Source organism: Eptatretus burgeri, chromosome 3 (genome assembly GCF_056783735.1).
Source record: "Eptatretus burgeri isolate ZD-2024b chromosome 3, Ebu_testis_v1, whole genome shotgun sequence".
Taxonomy (NCBI): Eukaryota; Metazoa; Chordata; class Myxini; order Myxiniformes; family Myxinidae; genus Eptatretus; species Eptatretus burgeri.
In genome coordinates this window covers 145,671,117-145,689,226 of record NC_140963.1, presented here as the reverse complement: position 1 = coordinate 145,689,226, position 18,110 = coordinate 145,671,117, and the positions used below count along the sequence as shown (strand labels likewise).

Below are 18,110 nucleotides of genomic sequence, written 5' to 3'. Positions count from 1 at the left end.
CTCAAGCCTTTCTTTTTGAATATCTTGTTTGAAGCCTCGGAAGCCATGATTTGGTTGCCATAAGTTGACATAAATCTGTGGGGAATTTAAGGATTTCGTGAAACATTGAAGATCTTTATATTTTGATTTTTTTTTTTTTTTTAATGCTCATGTCAAGGCTTGAAAAGAGTGACGTTCCAGAGGGTTCATGCATTGATTGTATGAAGTTTAGGAACAGATTATCATTGAACAAACATCATTGATGAGAGTATCAAATGTCCAGGTAAGATCAATATGAGAGATGATGTGAGGTTTTATTGGTGGGAGGAGTGGATTGCATCGATCCAGAATATTCCACATGTGGGAGCAAAGAGGGAACGATGTTGGGGGGGGGCAGGGCTGAGCTATGTCTGCTGTGGCATTATGCTTTTGGGTTGTCCGTCCGTCCGTCTGTCCGTCCACGCTAATTTTCTCTGTTTTCTCAGGAACCGCTTATCCGATTGACACAGAACTTTCACCATAGATGCGACGACCCCTGCAGAATTTTTACATAATTGTGACATCATAGGTGACGTGGGGTGGCAGTCATGTTGGAAAAACTGAAAACAACGGACCTCTGTATCTCCTAAACCACACTATGGCAAAAATTGAAACTTGGCACCTGTCAACTACTCTGCATAGCGAATAAGAGTGATTTGTCTCTGACGTCATCGGTGAAATGGTGTCCCGGTCAACTTTCGACACTTACAACACTGCATCCCATCAGTTTGAAAGTTTGTGAGGTTCATCTAGGGATAGAATGGTTGACAGAAAAAAAAATTATGATGTCATCGGTCATGTGGTTTGGCAGCTATATTGTTTAAAAAAAATAAAAAGGGAAAAAAAATCTTTTTCTCCAGAACCGCTTTGGAGATTGAAGTGAAACTGCACGAAAATGATCAACTCTCCATGTTGAATATAGTTTGATAACTATGACATCATAGGGCCCATGGTCTGGCAGCCATTTTGGATTTACCTTAAAACCTTCAAAAATCTTCTCCAGAATGGCTGGACAGATTGAGGGCAAACTTCAGAAACCTATTCCCCTTCGTTTGGGATGCGGGGGGGGGGGGGTGGGGGGGGTGATAAAGAATAATTAATGTCATGTGATTTGGCAGCCATATTGGATTGAAGAAAAATATTAAATAATGTTTTCTCTGGAAGCCCTTATCCGATCGAAGCAAAATTTACCGAGTGTCATCTTGGACTATGGCTGCATACAGTGTGGAAAAGTTGACGTCATAGGTCACATGGTGTGTCAGCTTTATTGGAAAAAAGAAACAAAACGTTATCTGATCAAAATGAAACTTCACACACGTGATCGTCTTCCATATCATGGGCAGACTGCAAATTTTCAATGCCACAGATCATGTGGTTTGGCAGCCATGTTAGTTTGAAAATAGTAAATGAAAATACCCTTTTCTCCAAAACTGCTTAACGGATCGATGTGAATCATGTTGATTTACATGGAGTAAGGGCAGTGGATCACAACTGCAAAGTTTTGCATTGATCGCTGCAGCGGTTTCCGAAATATAATTTTTTTTTTAATATTCTCCTTGAAACCAATGTGACTGCCACAACAAGTGACTGATGACATCATTATTAAGTCAAATGTATGCATCAAGGGTAGTGGATCGTAAATGCAGTGTAGTATTGATGGGTTAAACAGTTTCAGAGAAATAATTGTTTATTTCCTGAAAACCAATGTGGCTGCCGCATCATGTGACTGATTTGGTCATTGTTAAATAAAATATATGCTGCAACAGTGGTGGATCATCACTGCAAAGTCTCGCATCGCAAGGTTAAGCAGTTTCAGATATATATATATATTTTTTATATCATCGACTCGCCATGGGGAATATTGGTTGAAAATTTCAACATCATCGATCACATGGTCTCACAGCCATGTGGGACAAAAATCCTTATCCGATCAACGTGAAACTCCAAAGCATGATCGGCCACCCATTCTGAATTTGATTTGATAAAGAGGATGTCATGGGTCAGGTGTCCAATCGGGTTATGTCGAAGCGGGGCGGCATGTTTTATTTTTTTTCACCAAAGAAATTTCGCAAAATTTTCACCGAAGATGCGATGACTCATGTATCATGTTTATGTGATAAATGTTATAAAAAAGGGAAAAACTTTGGACCTATCTATCTCCGAAACTGCTCCATGGAAAAAAGTGAAAACGCATATGTGAAGTACTCTCCATGAGAAACAATTGTGATGTTTTGATGATGTCATACGTGGCTTCATTATGACATCATAATTGCATACGTTAAACACTTTATACGATCAGTTTGAAAAATTTTGAGGGTCATCTTGGGCTAAATTGTAAATGGCCAAAAAATTGATGACATCATCTGTCACGTGGTTCAGCAGCCATATTGTTTTTCATATAAAACCTTCAAAAATCATCTCCGAAAAGGCTGAAGAGATCGAGGCAAAACTTTACAGGTATGATCGCTTATCCATGAGGAACAAAAAGTTCTCCACCTATGATGTCATAGGTCACATGGTTTGGCAGCTATGATTTTTTTGAAGAATAAACATTTTAAAATCTTCTTCTCCAGAACGACTGGACAGATCGAGGGGAAACTTCACTTGCATGTTCCCCAAGCCTTGGGGATACCAGGGTGTTCTGGAATAATTACTAGGTCACATGGTCTGGAAGCCATATTGGTTTGAACAAAAATCTTTTTAAAATCTTTCTATTGAACCTCTTCATCAATCAATATGAAATATGACAGTTATGATCTAGCAGACATCTGAAATATATGTTTTAAATTTCAACCCGATTGGATGCATGGTCTGGCAACCAGAATTATTTAATATTTTGAATCTGGGTTCAGGGATTTAAATCAAACTTGGTACAAGTAATCATCCTTTTTAGTGGAGTTTGAGATTATAATAGTATCATCCAAATCATAGATACTATTGATTGTTTCCATGATTTATATTTATTTAGTAAAAAAAAAAACTAATGACCTGCTAAAACTTTTGAAACCCTGACCCAAGTACAGCGTGATGTTTCTTTTTAATTTGAGAAACCAAAGTAATTCCTATACACTAAAAACTATATCAGTTATGAACCTAATATTTTGCATAAATATAGCCTCATGTTACAGAAAGACGTGACATGATCCACCCAATTGATTACCTTAAATGAAGTGCTGAAAGTGTCCACACCATGTTGCAGGCACAAATTCATTCTTTACAGCATGCTCTCTGACAGAGTGTAGCATTTCTTGGAATATTGCTGATTGTGTCACTGATTATTGCTTTTAATTCACCAAGAATGTGTGGATTTGTAGCGTACACTATATCCTTCAAGTATCCCCACAAAAATAAATTTGATGGTGTAAGATGTGGGGATCGACGTGGCCATAATAACTTGGACACAACACGGTCACCAAAGAGAAGTGCAAGTTCGTTCATGTTATATCGTGAAGTGAGACTCATGACATCATCTTGAGGAAACCATCCTTGGTTGATTTCATCTTCGATAAGGTGCCCAATAAACTCGTGGATTATGTTGATGTGACATTCTGAGTTTACTGTTTCTGAGAAGAAAATTGGGTCAATAATTCTTTGCTGACTTACAGCACACCAAACACCAATTTTCACGGAATGCAATGGCCTTTCGTTCATTGCATAAGGTTGTTCGCTTAGCCATAAACGAGTGTTTTGTGAATTTACATGCCCAGAAAGATGAAACCATGCTTATTCTGTAAAGAACGACACCTTGTTGTTGCCTTTTCGGTTTATTCTATCCTCTACCAAAAATACATACCCCCACCCTGTGGATTATCGTTTGGTGAAAGGAACATCCTATCCCCAGCACAGTCCTTAGTAATTATTTTATATTTATTCAAGTCGTGTTTCCTCACAATAACCATTGTATTTATTTATTTAAAAACTTCACGTAGGTGAATTGTGATTGATATAATTTCTCCATTAAAGGAAATCGTACGATTATCTTGGTCATTAATTCTAAATTTTACTCTCTATCTAGTTTTTTTTTTCCTGACACTGGAAGATAGACAAGATTTTTTTGGTTCCATATTGAATTTATAACCACAGTTGGTATTTGTTCTTATTCCATCATTATAAACACCGTCAATCAAATCATCGTGAATGAATACTGAATTTATTCCTGAAGATTTTTGAAAAACATTATCGCTGTAAAACACCCCGTTAGTTTTGATCTTTTTTGAAGCAAAACCAAAATAACTCTCAAAATGATTTATCAATCGTGAAATAAGCTTTGTTATGATTTTTAAGCTTAATAGTTGATTTTGAAGTATGTTTTTGAAGATCTACAATGATATTTTTTTATTCATCACCTTGTTGGGAAGCAATTTCAGAAGGTATTTGGATAATCTCGTATGCTCCAGGTGGGATTGTTAAAGTTTTCTATCTCAGATAATAACTAAATTTGTTTTTCTTTGTGATATTAAACAAGTTATTGTAAGTTTCCATAGACAATAATGACTCCTCATATTATTTTGTGGAGTCAAGTTGTAATGGGTATGGGAATGAAGCCGTGTCGTCACTCGTCGTGAAATTAAAACGAAGAATTGTACTTCTCATTTGTAACAAAAAAGTCTGGATGTAATTATTATGAATCTCTTTTTTTTATTCTCTAAAACACCACACTTGTTAAATAATCTTGAAAAGAACATAAGACAAATCATTTTTAGCTCACCTGGACTTCAGTCAGGTGATTTTATGCGATCGAGCAGTGTCCGCAGATGAGTGAGTGAGTGTGTCAGTCAGTCAGTGGGTTCGTAAACACCAGTCATTATTGCTTGAAGCAAACACAGGATTTTGATGAAACTTGGCCACAACCTTCATATTAGATGCCTAATGAAGGTTTATTGACTGCATCAAAATCTGTGCTCATTAACGGTGTCTATGGGGGGGGGGAGTTTGCCCCCCCCCAATAGGTATTTACTCTCTTCTCCCAAACTATACACACAATTTCAGTGAAGCTTGACCACAACCTTCATCACCCGTGATGTACCAAAGTTTGTTCATGGAATTAAAAAAAAAAAATCAGCGTCTGGGGGGGGGGGGTCTACGAGGGGTTTGAGTGACTGTTGCTCCTGATTCAGGTGAGCTTCAGGACAATTTGGCCTATTTTTCTTCCAATATTCAGTGGTAATAACTCCATCATTATCTTATCGATGGATATAAATACTTCTTTATCATGTTTCAACCACAAAAAAAAATTCTTATTAGCATCTACAATATATGATATTTTCTTCATTTTCATCGTGAGAGAGAATTAAACGAACTTAATATCAGATAAAATATCTTTGGATTGACATTTAATAATTATTTTCACATTCATTAAATGGTCTAAAATGGCTGATGCTTCATTAAAACAATTGTTGTTTCCAGCTTTCTTACTTTCTAACACCGATAACAGTCTATTAACAAAATGGGTCATTTTATCGAAAGATAACAGACATACCTGAACCAAGCTTACTTAAAGCTTCAATAATATGTTCCATTTCTCATTGTTCTTCTTTTTTCCAGCTATGTTAGCCCTATAATCAAGTGAGTCCAGCAATCCAGCAATATACAGTGCCTGCAGAAAGTCCACACTGACGCAAGATTAAACTTGGAATTAAATTGCATTAAATTAGACGTTTTCCACCTTTATTTACACATCGTAACCCATAACTTCTAAGTGAAAAACAAATTCTACAAATTTCAGAAAATTAGTTAAAAATACAAAACTAGAATATCTTGGTTGGATAAGTGTTCACCCCCCCCCCCCCCCCCGAGGTAGTACTTGGTGGAAGCACCTTTGACAGCAAAGACAGCTGTGAGTCTGTTGGGATAGGTCTTTCCCAATTTTGCACACCTTGATTGGGAAATATTTCCTATTCTTCTGTACAAAACTGTTCAAACTTAGTCAAGTTGCGCGGGGAGCGTTGATGGACAGCAATCTTCAAGTCATGCCACAGATTTTCGATTGGATTTAGGTTGGGGCTCTGACTGGGCCACTCGAGGACATTTATCTTTTTGTTCTTTAGCCACGTCTGTGCAGCTTTGTCTGTGTGCTTCAGGTCGTTGTCATGCTGAAAGGTGAACTTCTGTCTCAATTTCAGCTTTCTTGCAGAGGGCAGCAGGTTTTCCTCTGGTATTTTTCTGTATTTTGTTCCATACATTTTCCCTTCTTTCCTGACAAGTGCTCTAGTCCCTGCTGATGAGAAACATCCCCAGAACATGATGCTGCCACCACCATGCTTCATAGTAGGGATGGTGTTCTTTGGGTGATGTGCTGTGTTGGGCTTGCACCAAATGTTTTGCATTTAGGCTAAAAAGTTTCATCTTGGCTTTGTCAGACCACAAAACTTTCTGCCACATGGCGTCAGAATCTCTGGAGTGTTTTTGTGCATACCTCAAATGGGCCTCAAGGTGGGAATTTATGAGTAATGGCTTCCTTCTTGCCTTCCTTCCGTACAGGCCAAACTTGGGGAGTGTTTGGGTGTTGTGACATGCACACAGTGACCAGTCCTTGCCATAAATGCCTGTAGCTCTTTCAAAGTTGCCATTGGCCTCTTGTGGCCTCTCTGATCAGTCTCCTCCTTCAATAGTCATCCAGTTTGGAGTGACGGCCTGATCTAGGCAGGGTCTTGGTGGTACCATACGCCTTCCATTTCTTCATGATTGTCTTGACTGTGCTGCAAAGGATATTCAAGGCCTTTGAAATATTTTTATACCCACCCCCGATCTGTTCCTTTCCACAACTTTATCCCAGAGGTCTTTTGAAAGCTCCTTGATGCTCATGGTTCAGTCTTTGCTCGAAATGTACTACCCAACAGAGGAAACCTGCAGGAACAGCTGATTTAATTCTGAGATAATCAAAAGCACTGCAATTTAACACAGGTGGAGACCAATGAACTTGTGTGATTTTGAAGGTGATTGGTTTCACCTGAGCTAATTTGCAATTTATATTTTGAGGGGGTTGGACATTTATCCAACCAAGATATTCTCATTTATGCCTGGTGTTGGCTTAATGGTTAGGGTGGTTGGTTTGGGATCTTAGGATCCTGAGTTCAAATCCCAAAAACCGTTGAATTTATTCCAAGGTCAGCAAAATGAGTGCCAGCTTGTTGGTATCCTGTGTTGGAGTTGTGACCTGTCCAGAATTGTTCCCCATAGCCAAGGAGACTGCTTAGGCAGCAGCAACGCTCTGCACAGAGTACGGTCCCAAAGGATGGGTTAATATAAAGCTATACTAATAAAAGGCAATGTGTGTGTGTGTGTGTGTGTGTGTGCGTGCGTGCGTGCATGTCCTCCATAACTCCAAAACTATAAAACCTCGCAGCCTGAAACTTTGCATACATACGAAGAAAACTCCAAGGAAGTGTGAGAGTGAAAATTGAGTGTTTGGGTTAATTAAAACTCCCCTTTTGAAGATAATTTTTCGGCCTTATTTAATTATATCCTTCTACAGGCAAGTCCTCGGTCACCTTGCTCTACTTCGCAGGGATCTTAATTCACCATTTTGGGGGACCTCCTCAACAATGCCTTGGCCAAGGAACAGGCCACAGCAGTTTCTTAACGAATGCCTCATCTACATACCAAGGAATTGCCGTATACCTCACTTTTGTGAGCTCGATAGTTTTCAAATTAGGAGCTTGGAATGATTTCATGCATTATAGGATGCAATTTTCCACGATCTACTCTCATGGACTAAAGTATGTAATCAAAATATAATTGGTGTTTTGAGGATCGGATCACGTGGACTAAATAACTGTTGAAATCTGGAGTGAAATTTGAAAATGTTAAGAAATTAGCGATGTTTTGTTTTTTGTGGATATGTCCCATTACGAATCAGCTTGCTATCGCTTGCCAAGCCAGCCATTCCTCCACCATTTTGTTGGAGTGTTTGCTTGAGTGCTTAAGCCACTTGGCAAGCGCTCTACAACCTGTTTTGTTGTTCGTTTGCAAGCCATGGCGATACATGGCAAAAGTATTCACACTGTCCCTGAATATATCGATTGACTTGAACAAAGATCAGTTCAGGCCCCCACTTGCCTACATTTGGCCCCGCGTTGTCTATGGTGATTTGGGCGGTGGCTCACCTGCTGAAAATGTGCAATTATATTTGACATGACGTTTCCCCTTTTTCCCACCTCGCTCTCTGGGGACTTAAGGCATTTCCTGGGTAATCTCCCTGGGGTCTGAAGCCGCCATGTTCTTTGGCCTGGATGTAAGCTCCAGATTTGAAAGTATCAGCAGTTCTGACTCTGAAAAAGTGTTGACTTGTCCAATTCGGACATTGCACGGGCGTTTCCGGGTCCATAGTTGTATTGAAGGCAATTGGTAATCGCTTCCTAAGCCTGGCATTCCGTTGGAGTGTTTGAGTGCTTAAGCCACTTACCGAGCTGTACAGTGCTGTTCATGTCCTGATCGGGATATACAGTTGACAGTTACGACAAGGTAGAGGTACGTTTACAGCACACACGGAGGTGGTACATTGGGGTAGATTTGGATCTGTATGGACTCTGCAGGTGTGTGGACATGCCATACCTGTTGCGGGTGTCCTGGTGACAAACTTTCATCCCGTATCTTATGGAGGTTCAGGTTTTCCTTTGTCCTCGTGCCTGTTTCTAAAGAATTTGGTTTTCGGATTTGCGATGTTTGTCTTTGTGAGTTTCAAAGCAAAATATATTTGATAATGCCCGATTTCTGAGCCGTTTGCCGTATTACCCTGTTTTCTAAATTACCGAGCCAATTTTTTTCCACCCGTCACACGCAGCTGTTTATAAAGAATAATGTTTGTGAGCATATCCCTGAAATATCTAGTTAAATGTAACATTGTTTTTCTGTGAAAGCTACTCAAGGTTTCTGGGTTGTATAAAGTAAATACTGTAGTCATTAATCAAACTGACTCCAACCTGCTGATTCCCGAAAAATTGCTGATATCGGCCAAGCGTGTATGTGTAGGTGTGATGTGTGTGTGTGTGTGTGTGTGTGTGTGTGTGTGTGTGTGTGTGTGTGTGTGTGTGTGTAATCACGTGTGGTGGGTGGTTGTCAGGAGGCGAAACGGATACCGATCAGGTGTGTGTGTGTGTGTGTGTAATCACCACGTGTGGTGTGTGTGTAATCACCACGTGTGGTGTGTGTGTGTGTGTGTGTGTGTGTGTGTGTGTAATCACCACGTGAGGTGTGTGTGTGCGCGTGCGTGTGTGTGTGAGTGTGTGGGAGTGTGTGTGCGTGTGTGTGTCGGTGATTGGTATCTTCACATGTGAGTTTCAGAATGTGGAAAGGAGTCCTCCCAGGGTGGGCTCCATGTAACCCCCTTTATTTCAGTAAGGGGTCACGATTCATGAACCAAGCTGTGAAGTTTTCTGTTCTCAAAGTTTTGTGCCGAGGGCTCTCTTCACGATCGTTACTGAGCTCCGGACAGCTTCCAACTGAAGTTTGTTTGTAATAATATTCCCAGGGATGGTTTTAGCTCACCTGTAAAGTAATTCCAGGGAGCTTATGGGATGGCACGTCTGTCCATCCACAAATACTTGCAACTTCTTCTCAGAAACTACACGTTTGATTTCAATGAAATTTGACCACAACCTTCATCACCCATGACATACCAAAGTTTGTTCATGACATCAGAAAAATCTGGCTTTAAGAGGTTTGCCAGAATAGCCAATCATATAACAGCGCGATGTCGCCGCGCTGTAAAAAGTGATCCATATTCACAAAGACTGAAGTGTTTTTTTTCTATCTATATATCTATTTATCTACTTTTTCAATAATGGTGACTGCTAATCTGCATATTAATGAGCTAAATTTAAATGTTATTAAATTGTAAGTGGGTTTATCATGACCAGTAACCCTAAAACATGGGTGTTGACACCTCAACCAGGCAATTTGGATGCTTACTTTTGGAGATATTAAGAAAAATAGTAATTTCGACAATGGCCACCGCTAATTTGCATATTAATGGTTTCTACGAAAATGCTCAAGGGTACTAGAGTGGCATCAATCGGAATATTCATTCAGATGGTCTGGTGATCACAAAAATGCAGGAAAACATTGTGCGGACCCTAATGCACGCTTTTCTGGCCAACACTCGGATTATTACAGCAGAAAATCATACTCGCAATGTTTTTAAGTTGTTTTACATTTCTTTTTTCATTAGTATAAACGATAAATTTCATGAAGTGGATGGTGTCTGTGACGTTGATGGGAATTATACTGAAAAATCAACAAAACGTAGTGGCAATACCCCTGGGCACTCACCTGATAGCAGCTGGACAAGAAAATAAGGGAACCACTGGTAGGCATGGATGACACAAAATATGTCACAGAGGAGGAAGTAAATACCTACGGATTTTTTTTTTTTAATGCTGTGAACAGACTTTGGTACATCACAGATGATGAAGGTTGGAGTCAAGTTTCATCAGAATTGTATGTGTAGTTTCTGAGAAGAATGGAAATAGCTATTTTAGGGGGCAACCCCACCACCGTAGACCCCGTTAGTCCTCGATGTTTTTTTTTTTTAATGATGTGAACAAACTTTGGTACATTATGGATGAATGAAGATTGTGGTCACACTTCATCGAAATTGTATGTCCAGTTTCGGAGAAGAAAGCAAATGTATATTTTGGGGGCAACCTCCCTTATACACCCCCTTTAACCAAGATTTTCCTATGTCATGAGCAAACTTTGGTACATCATTGGTGATGAAGGTTGTGGTAGAGTTTCATCATAATTGCATGTGTAGTTTTTGAAAAGAATGCAAATACCTATTTTGGGGGGTAACCCCAACAAACCCCCTCAGGGCCTAATTTTTTTTCAATGCCATGAACAAACTTTGGTGCATACACGGTGATGAATTGTTGTGTTAAGTGTTCATCAAAATCCTGTGTGTAGTTTCAGAGAAGAAGTTGCAAGTATTTGCGGACGGACGGACAGACTGACGGACGGATGACGTGCCATCCCATAAGCTCCGTGGAGCGATGTTGCAGGTGAGCTAATATATAAACATTATAAACATGTAATGCTAACTAGCCTAATGTTTAGTTATTACCTAAATTGTACTGAAATTAACACCAGTTATATATTTGATAACTAGATTTGCTGGAAGAAAACTGAAAACAGATTTGGAATCAGCGTGCAAAACTGGTCCAGAAAAGTGTTTTTACATCTTTGATGAGAGACAAAAGTTGGATTTTGTCAAGCAGTGAAAGCGGTCTATTTGTCCAGTGCCCACCCATAGTATGTCATCAAGTGCAACACCCTGGAAGTGAGCTGAGGGAGTATTAATCCCTCTTGCGTCTTGGACCCTTACTCAACATCAGCGACGATGGCACCATCACCAGCCACTCAGATTGCCGATGTAATCCAACGCAAGACAGTATCACAAGAAATTGCCTTTTGCGATGTCCTCACACTGATAGACTTGCAGCGATACACACAAGTGCTCTGCATGTCAGAATAACACCACAGTACCCTAATCGGGCATGCCGGTTTTTTCTCAGCAGTTAGATTGTAGTTTTGGGAGGACAACCTCCATTGAGGTTGAGGTCTGCCATTATTTTTGGCCAATAAATTGACGTGAGGAATCATCCACACAGATCTTAGCTTTGAACCAAATGTTGCCACTGGCTCTGTGGAGAGCTGTTAGGGTCTCTGTCTCTGTCTCTGTCCTGAAGCAAATGTATAGTCATGAGAAAGGCTGTCTTTCCCAACAGATGCTGCAGCGATGCAGATGCAGACTCCATGAAGAAACCAGCTGTTTCATTGGAGGTGTGGAAGAATTCAGTTCGTCTCTGTCAGCGTCGGAGACCATTTATTAACAACAAACAACAACAAACATGCGCATGGGGAAAGAAGGAAAAACAAGACACAAGCGATATCAAACACAGCCCTCTTTCTGCCCACAATGCACACAGGAGGAGGAGGAGATTGGGACCATACTCTGTGCAGAGCGTTGGTGCTGCTTAAGCAGTCTCCTTGGCTATTGGGCACAATCCTGGATGGGTCGCCACTCCGACGCAGTATACCAGCATGCTGGCACTCATTTTGCCGACCTTGGAAGGATGACAGGCTGAGTTAACCCCACCTGGTATTAATTCAACAGCTGAGTGGGATTTTAACTCAGGACCCTGGGATCCCAAGCCCACCACTCTAACCATTAAGCCAACACCAGGCATACACAATGCACACAGTAATCCCCTTTATACTAGTTTGACAGGAAAAAAAAAACAGGGGAGTGTGACACATCTGGCAATTCAACGATGGATGGGCTGATAGGCACAAGGCAAAATAACTAAGAACTGCAACGCATGGCCACTCCGGGAGGGAGGGGAGGATAGACACACAGGGCAGATTGCAGATTCAATGCCAGGTTAGCCTTGAAGAAAGGATGATAAATTTGTGGAGGAAAGCCAGAGAGTGGGTGGAGGGATGCATGAGCTCAGTACTTTGAACATGCATTCTCAAAAGGCCTTTGCCATCAAAAGCCAAAATAATTATTTAATTTTCCTTCGACAGCAAGGCGTCTGTTACAGTTGCCTTCCGCGAATTATTTAATTTCCACTAGACAATGGGGCGGCAGCAAGGCGTTCTTCTCTTCAGCAGCTGGGCAGTTCCATTTAAACATTGGAGATACTCGTCTTGGTTATATGTATTTCAGTGAGATAAAAGCATGTAAACTTTCGTAAAATACAATTCTACTTTACTTATGTATTCATCTATATCACTATGGAGGTCAAAAGACTGTCGGGGATGGGGAGAATTTACTGACAGTCATTTGACTACAGTGCAAAAGTAAGACCTTATCTTATACAATGTTCAATTTAAAAAACTACCAGCAACAAGTGAATGTAATCGAGAATACATTAATATAATTATTTTTCTTCCACAAAGGCCGATTCAAAAATAATGACCCAGTAAGTTTGGTCAGGATGCTCTGATGATGAAACTGAAGAACTGTCTGACACACATTTGTGGACTGCTGCAGTAGCTGTGCCATAACCCCATAGTTGTGGCGAAACCTACCCCTCATCAAATAGGAAGAGGAGGAAGTCAGCCACCTTTCTGAAAGGGTGAACACCTGGATGCAACCGGATAGCAGGAACAGTGGGAAGGCATATCTGACCATGGGCGTGCAAGAGATGGAAAATACGTCTATTTCCCAAGCCACCATATCCTGTATCTAAGAACACCACATGATAAGGTGGTGGCTGAACGACGATGTAAACAAGGTGATCTGTGGAGACTTGAAATTCTTGAAGATCATCTTTATGACCTGTGGATGGAGTGTCCACTCTGAAGTAAGGAACTGTCCCCTTTACAGAAAATGCATTTATACGTTTTCTTCCCCGAGAATGTCTGCTGCAGAAAGATCCATCCTATGTCAGTGGGTCCATTCCCAGACCTCCATTGCCAGATGACAAAGAGAGGATGAATGAGTCTCTCCGTATTTGTTGATGTATGCCACAACCATACAGTTGTCTGTGTTGATCAGCACGGACTACCCTTTTACCATGTCGAGAAAACCCTTAAGAGCCAGCCAAGCAGTTACCAGCTCTAGCATGTTGATGTGAGCTCGAATTTCTAGAGGGGGGGGGGGAGGACCACTTGTCAGACAAAATATTGCCCTGTCAGTGTTTCCTTCCTGAGAGTTTGCTTTTGTATCCATCTTGTCAATCCCTGCATGTTCCCCCAAGTCCTTTGTTTGTTCATCTCCCTCTATTTTATCTCTCAATCCTACTGTTGGTGCCATCCCCCCTCTCTTTCTTTCTCTCTCTCTCTGGTGTTCCTTTTGTTATGTTGCGTTTTGATTCATTCTGTGTTCCAGCTCTTCCATGAGCCTTGACTTTGCATACAAAAAGCAGAAATGCACTTGTTTCCTTCATATGTATTAGGTTTGTGTTGATATTCAGTGACACATTGATTGACCTTGCACTCCAGTGTGTTGTAGAAATGCAGTGCTCACTGTATCGGTCCAGTTCACAAGTTCACTTCTTAATACTGGCTAAGTTATATAACTTAATGTAATACTCGTATAACTTTGTCATGAAATATATAACTTTTGATACTGGCTGAGCCATCACACAACACTCTGATTTGCCACCTGAGAGAATGTTGTGTGCTGTACATAAAATACGTGACATTTCAGGGGTTGGGAGGAGGGGTGGTGTTTCCTGGCGTGTCACTGGGGGAACCGGGGGGGGGGAGAGAAGTGGGGGGTGTCAGAACCACACAGAACCTGTGTCACCAGGTGGCACAGGGAGGAGTGACACGGGTGCAGTGGCTCGGGGGTCAGCGGCATGGGGGGGGGGTCAGAGGCACTGGGGGTGGGGGGGGGGAGTGGCAGAGGAGGGAGCGTGGCTTTCAAAAAACTGCCAAAATAGAATCACATATTTTGTCTATAACCCCTTTTGATGATGCAAGCAGATTGAAACACTCATTTTTATGCCTTTTCCCTTATAATTCCATTTGAAACCTAAGGACGGTAATATTTTGTGTAAACATAAATATAATTCTAATCCTTCAAAATTCAGTCTCATTCTGTGACGTTTTTTTGTCCATGTGCATCGTCTGCCAGGACAGTGAAACCCTGTGCACATTGGGTGTAGGTACAGCGTTTGGTGAATCGATCTTGGACAACACACCTCGTCACGCCACCATCGTTACGAGGGAACACAGTGAACTTCTCCGCATTGAGCAAAAGGATTTCCGTGCCCTCTGGGAGGTACTGGAATGTTTATTTATTTAACTATGTCCACTTTTGTTGAATCATCGATACCTGTTTATTACTTTGTTGACAGTGATAGAAGCCTCCCGAAGAAGCTTGTACACAAAGACATGAGCATGAAGGGAAAAAAGGTGTAATTTTCTATCAACTACAAGGATTTGCAATTTAAGTAAAAATTACAAATAGACAAATGACAAAATTCGAGTGTTTTCCATTTCACCTGGTGATCTCAGCATCATGAACCAACTGCTCAAATAAGAACAAAAAACAGGCGAACCAATCAGGTTGCTTCGGATTTTAAGTCAAACTTTGATTTGAAAATAAATTAATTAAATTACCATTTGTGTTATTTATGAGATTACCAGCATGCTTTTTAAAAAATGAGATTTCGCCCACCACAAAGCCAAAGACCACTCAAAGTGGGAGCTACACAAAGGAAGGTGTATATATATATATATATATATATATATATATATATATATATATATATATATATATATATATATATATATATATATATATATATATATATATATATATATATATATGTTGCTATGTTAAACAAAAAGGAGGAATCTATTGACATTTCACTTGAACTGAGGTCGGTTGGGATTGAGGGGGAAGCAGGATGCAAGTAAACTGTTCCAAAGTGATGCAAGGCAGGAAAAAAAAAACCAAACAATAAGAATACCTCGGTTTTACTCCTTGAGACAGGTGCAGTGAATGAATGGGAAGAAACAACCAAATGTGCAGAGCAACTGAAGTATGCTCAGGTGTAACAACCTGTAAGAGACCCTCAGAGTACATTCCATGGTAATATCGAGAGAAAAGGCTCAAAGAAGCCAAGGAGTGGCTTTTTTCTGAGTAATTCCTACTTCATAAAAATAACCGTTTTTTTTTTTTCAGGGAAACTATTTTCGTCCCTGTTGGGCATGGTCCGGTTTCATATGGCCTAGTAATGTATCAATTGAAAAAGGAACATGCCCCCTGGGGTGTCCCGTTTGCAATATTGCAGGAAAAACGAGTCACTTGCAAACTAAACACGCCCCAAGGGGGTGTTCATTATCAATGAATAGCAAGGCATTCAAAGTTGCCTGGTAAGGCAAGCTGATTGCTGTGATGATGGACAGGTCGGCAATACATTGTCGAATAAAAGTTTTGATAACATGTCGTTCAAAAGTTCCAGAAGTGCAGTTGGGAACTATTTTGGGAGGATGAAAGAAGACAGTCCATAAGTTGCATGCTCACCTTGTTCAATAGACCTTACTCATCACTATAATACATCCAATATTCTAAAACAACCAAACAAATCCAGAGAGATTACCTATTAGTGACAGTTGATAATGTGGATCTTCACACTGCCTCCCCCTCCCCTCATTCTGCCTCCCCTCCCCTCATGCTGCCTCCCTCCCCTCATGCTGCCTTTCCCTCCCCTAATGCTGCCTTCCCCTCCCCTAATGCTGCCTCCCCCTCCCCTCAGGCTGCCTCCCCCTCCCCTCATGCAGCCTCCCTCTCCCCTCACGCTGCCTTCATATTCCCCCACGCTGCCTTCCTCTTCCCTCATGCTGCCTTCCATTCACCTTCTCTCAGGATGCTTTCCCCTACCCTTATGCTGCCTTCCCTTCTCAACCCCTCACGTTGCCTTCCATTCACCTTCTCTCATGTTGCCTTCCTTTCTCAACCTTTCATGCTGCCTTCCCTTCGCCTCCCCCCACATTGCCTTCCCTTTCCCTCATGCTGCTTTCCCCTCCCCTCATGCTGCCTTCCCTTCACTTCGTGCTGCCTCCTCCCCATGCTGCCTTCCCTTCCATTCCTCTCATGCTGCCTTCCCCTACTGCCTTGCTGCCTTCCCTTGTCAACTCCTCATGCTGCCTTCCCTTCCCCTCCCCCCCCACGTTTCCTTCCCCTTCCCTCACGTACGATCCCTTTCTTTGCCTCTTGCTGCCTCCCCTCCCCTCACACTGCCTCCCCTTTCTCACGCTGCCTTCCCTTCCTCACGCTGCATTCCCTTCCTCACGCTGCCTTCCCTTCCCTTCCCCTCACCCTGCCTGCCCTTCTCAACCCCTCACACTGCCTTCTCTTTCCCTCCCCCATATTGCCTTCCCTCCCCTCATGCTGTGATCCCTTCCCCCACCCTCCTCACACCCTCCCTCCTCACACCCTCCCTCCTTTCTCTCCCCCTCCCCCTCTTCACTCTCCCCTTCCCATTGCCTCTCTCTCCTCCCACTCCCCTTCCCCCTTGTCTCTCTCTCTCTCTCTCTCTCTCTCTCTCTCTCTCTCTCTCTCTCTCTCTCTCTCTCTCTCTCTCTCTCTCTCTCTCTCTCTCTCTCTCTCTCTCTCTCTCTCTCTCTCTCTCTCTCTCTCTCTCTCTCTCTCTCTCTCTCTCTCTCTCTTTACCTGTCTCTCACTCTCTCTCTCTCTCTGTCTCTCTCTCTCTCTCTCTCTCTCTCTCTCTCTCTCTCTCTCTCTCTCTTTACCTGTCTCTCTCTCTCTCTCTCTCTCTCTCTCTCTCTCTTTACCTGTCTCTCTCTCTCTCTCTTTACCTGTCTCTCTCTCTCTCTCTCTTTCTCTCTCTCTCTCTCTCTCTCTCTCTCTCTCTCTCTCTCTCTCTCTCTCTCTTTCTCTTTCTCTCTCTCTCTTTTTCTCCCACCTGTCTCTCTCTTTCTCTCCCTCAATCTCTCTCTCTCTCTCCCCTCTCCCCCTCCCCTCCCCTCCCCTCCCCCTCTCTCTCTCTCTCTCTCTGACTCTGCCATCCTTTCTTAATATTCCCGTCAGCTATGTGATGGGTGGTATTTGTTCGTTTGTGTATATGTATATATATATATATATATATATATATATATATATATATGTATATATATATATATATATATATATATATATATATATATATATATATATATATATATCGGCTGGAGTGGTGTAAAACTCACCGCCATTGAACTCTGGAGCAGTGGAAACGCGTTCTCTGGAGTGATGAATCACGCTTCACCATCTAGCAGTCCGACGGATGAATCTGGGTTTGGCGGATGCCAGGAGAACTACTAAAAATGCATCGTGCGAACTGTGAAGTTTGGTGGAGGAAGAATAATGGTCTGGGGCTATTTTTCAAGGTTTGGGCTGGGCCCCTTAGTTTCAGTGAAGGGAAATCTTAATGCTACAGAACACAATGACATTCTCGATGATTCTGTGCTTCCAACTTTGTGGCAACATTTTGGGGAAGGCCCTTTCCTGTTTCAGCATAACCATACCCCCAATGCACAAAGAGAAGTCCATACAGAAATGGTTTGTCGAGATCGGTGGGGAAGGACTTGACTGGCCTGCACAGAGCCCTGACCTCAACCCCATCAAACACCTT

The 18,110-nt window shown here is 41.7% G+C and overlaps 1 protein-coding gene across 14 annotated transcripts in view; it reads left to right on the top strand.

The window, feature by feature from the left end:
• Nucleotides 1-18,110, top strand: part of RAPGEF4 (Rap guanine nucleotide exchange factor 4) — a 342,806-nt gene that overhangs the window by 47,776 nt on the left and 276,920 nt on the right. For 7 of the 14 annotated variants that reach the window (XM_085876078.1, XM_085876076.1, XM_085876077.1 and 4 more), the window contains one exon: nt 14,603-14,749. The exons of 3 other annotated variants lie outside the window; for them this stretch is intronic. In XM_085876078.1, coding sequence (XP_085732204.1) covers nt 14,603-14,749 — 147 coding nt within the window. Of the gene's footprint in view, nt 1-10,920; nt 11,016-14,602; nt 14,750-18,110 lie in introns of those variants that run through there. 4 more of the 14 variants (XM_085876084.1, XM_085876083.1, XM_085876085.1 and 1 more) reach the window with 2 other exon arrangements.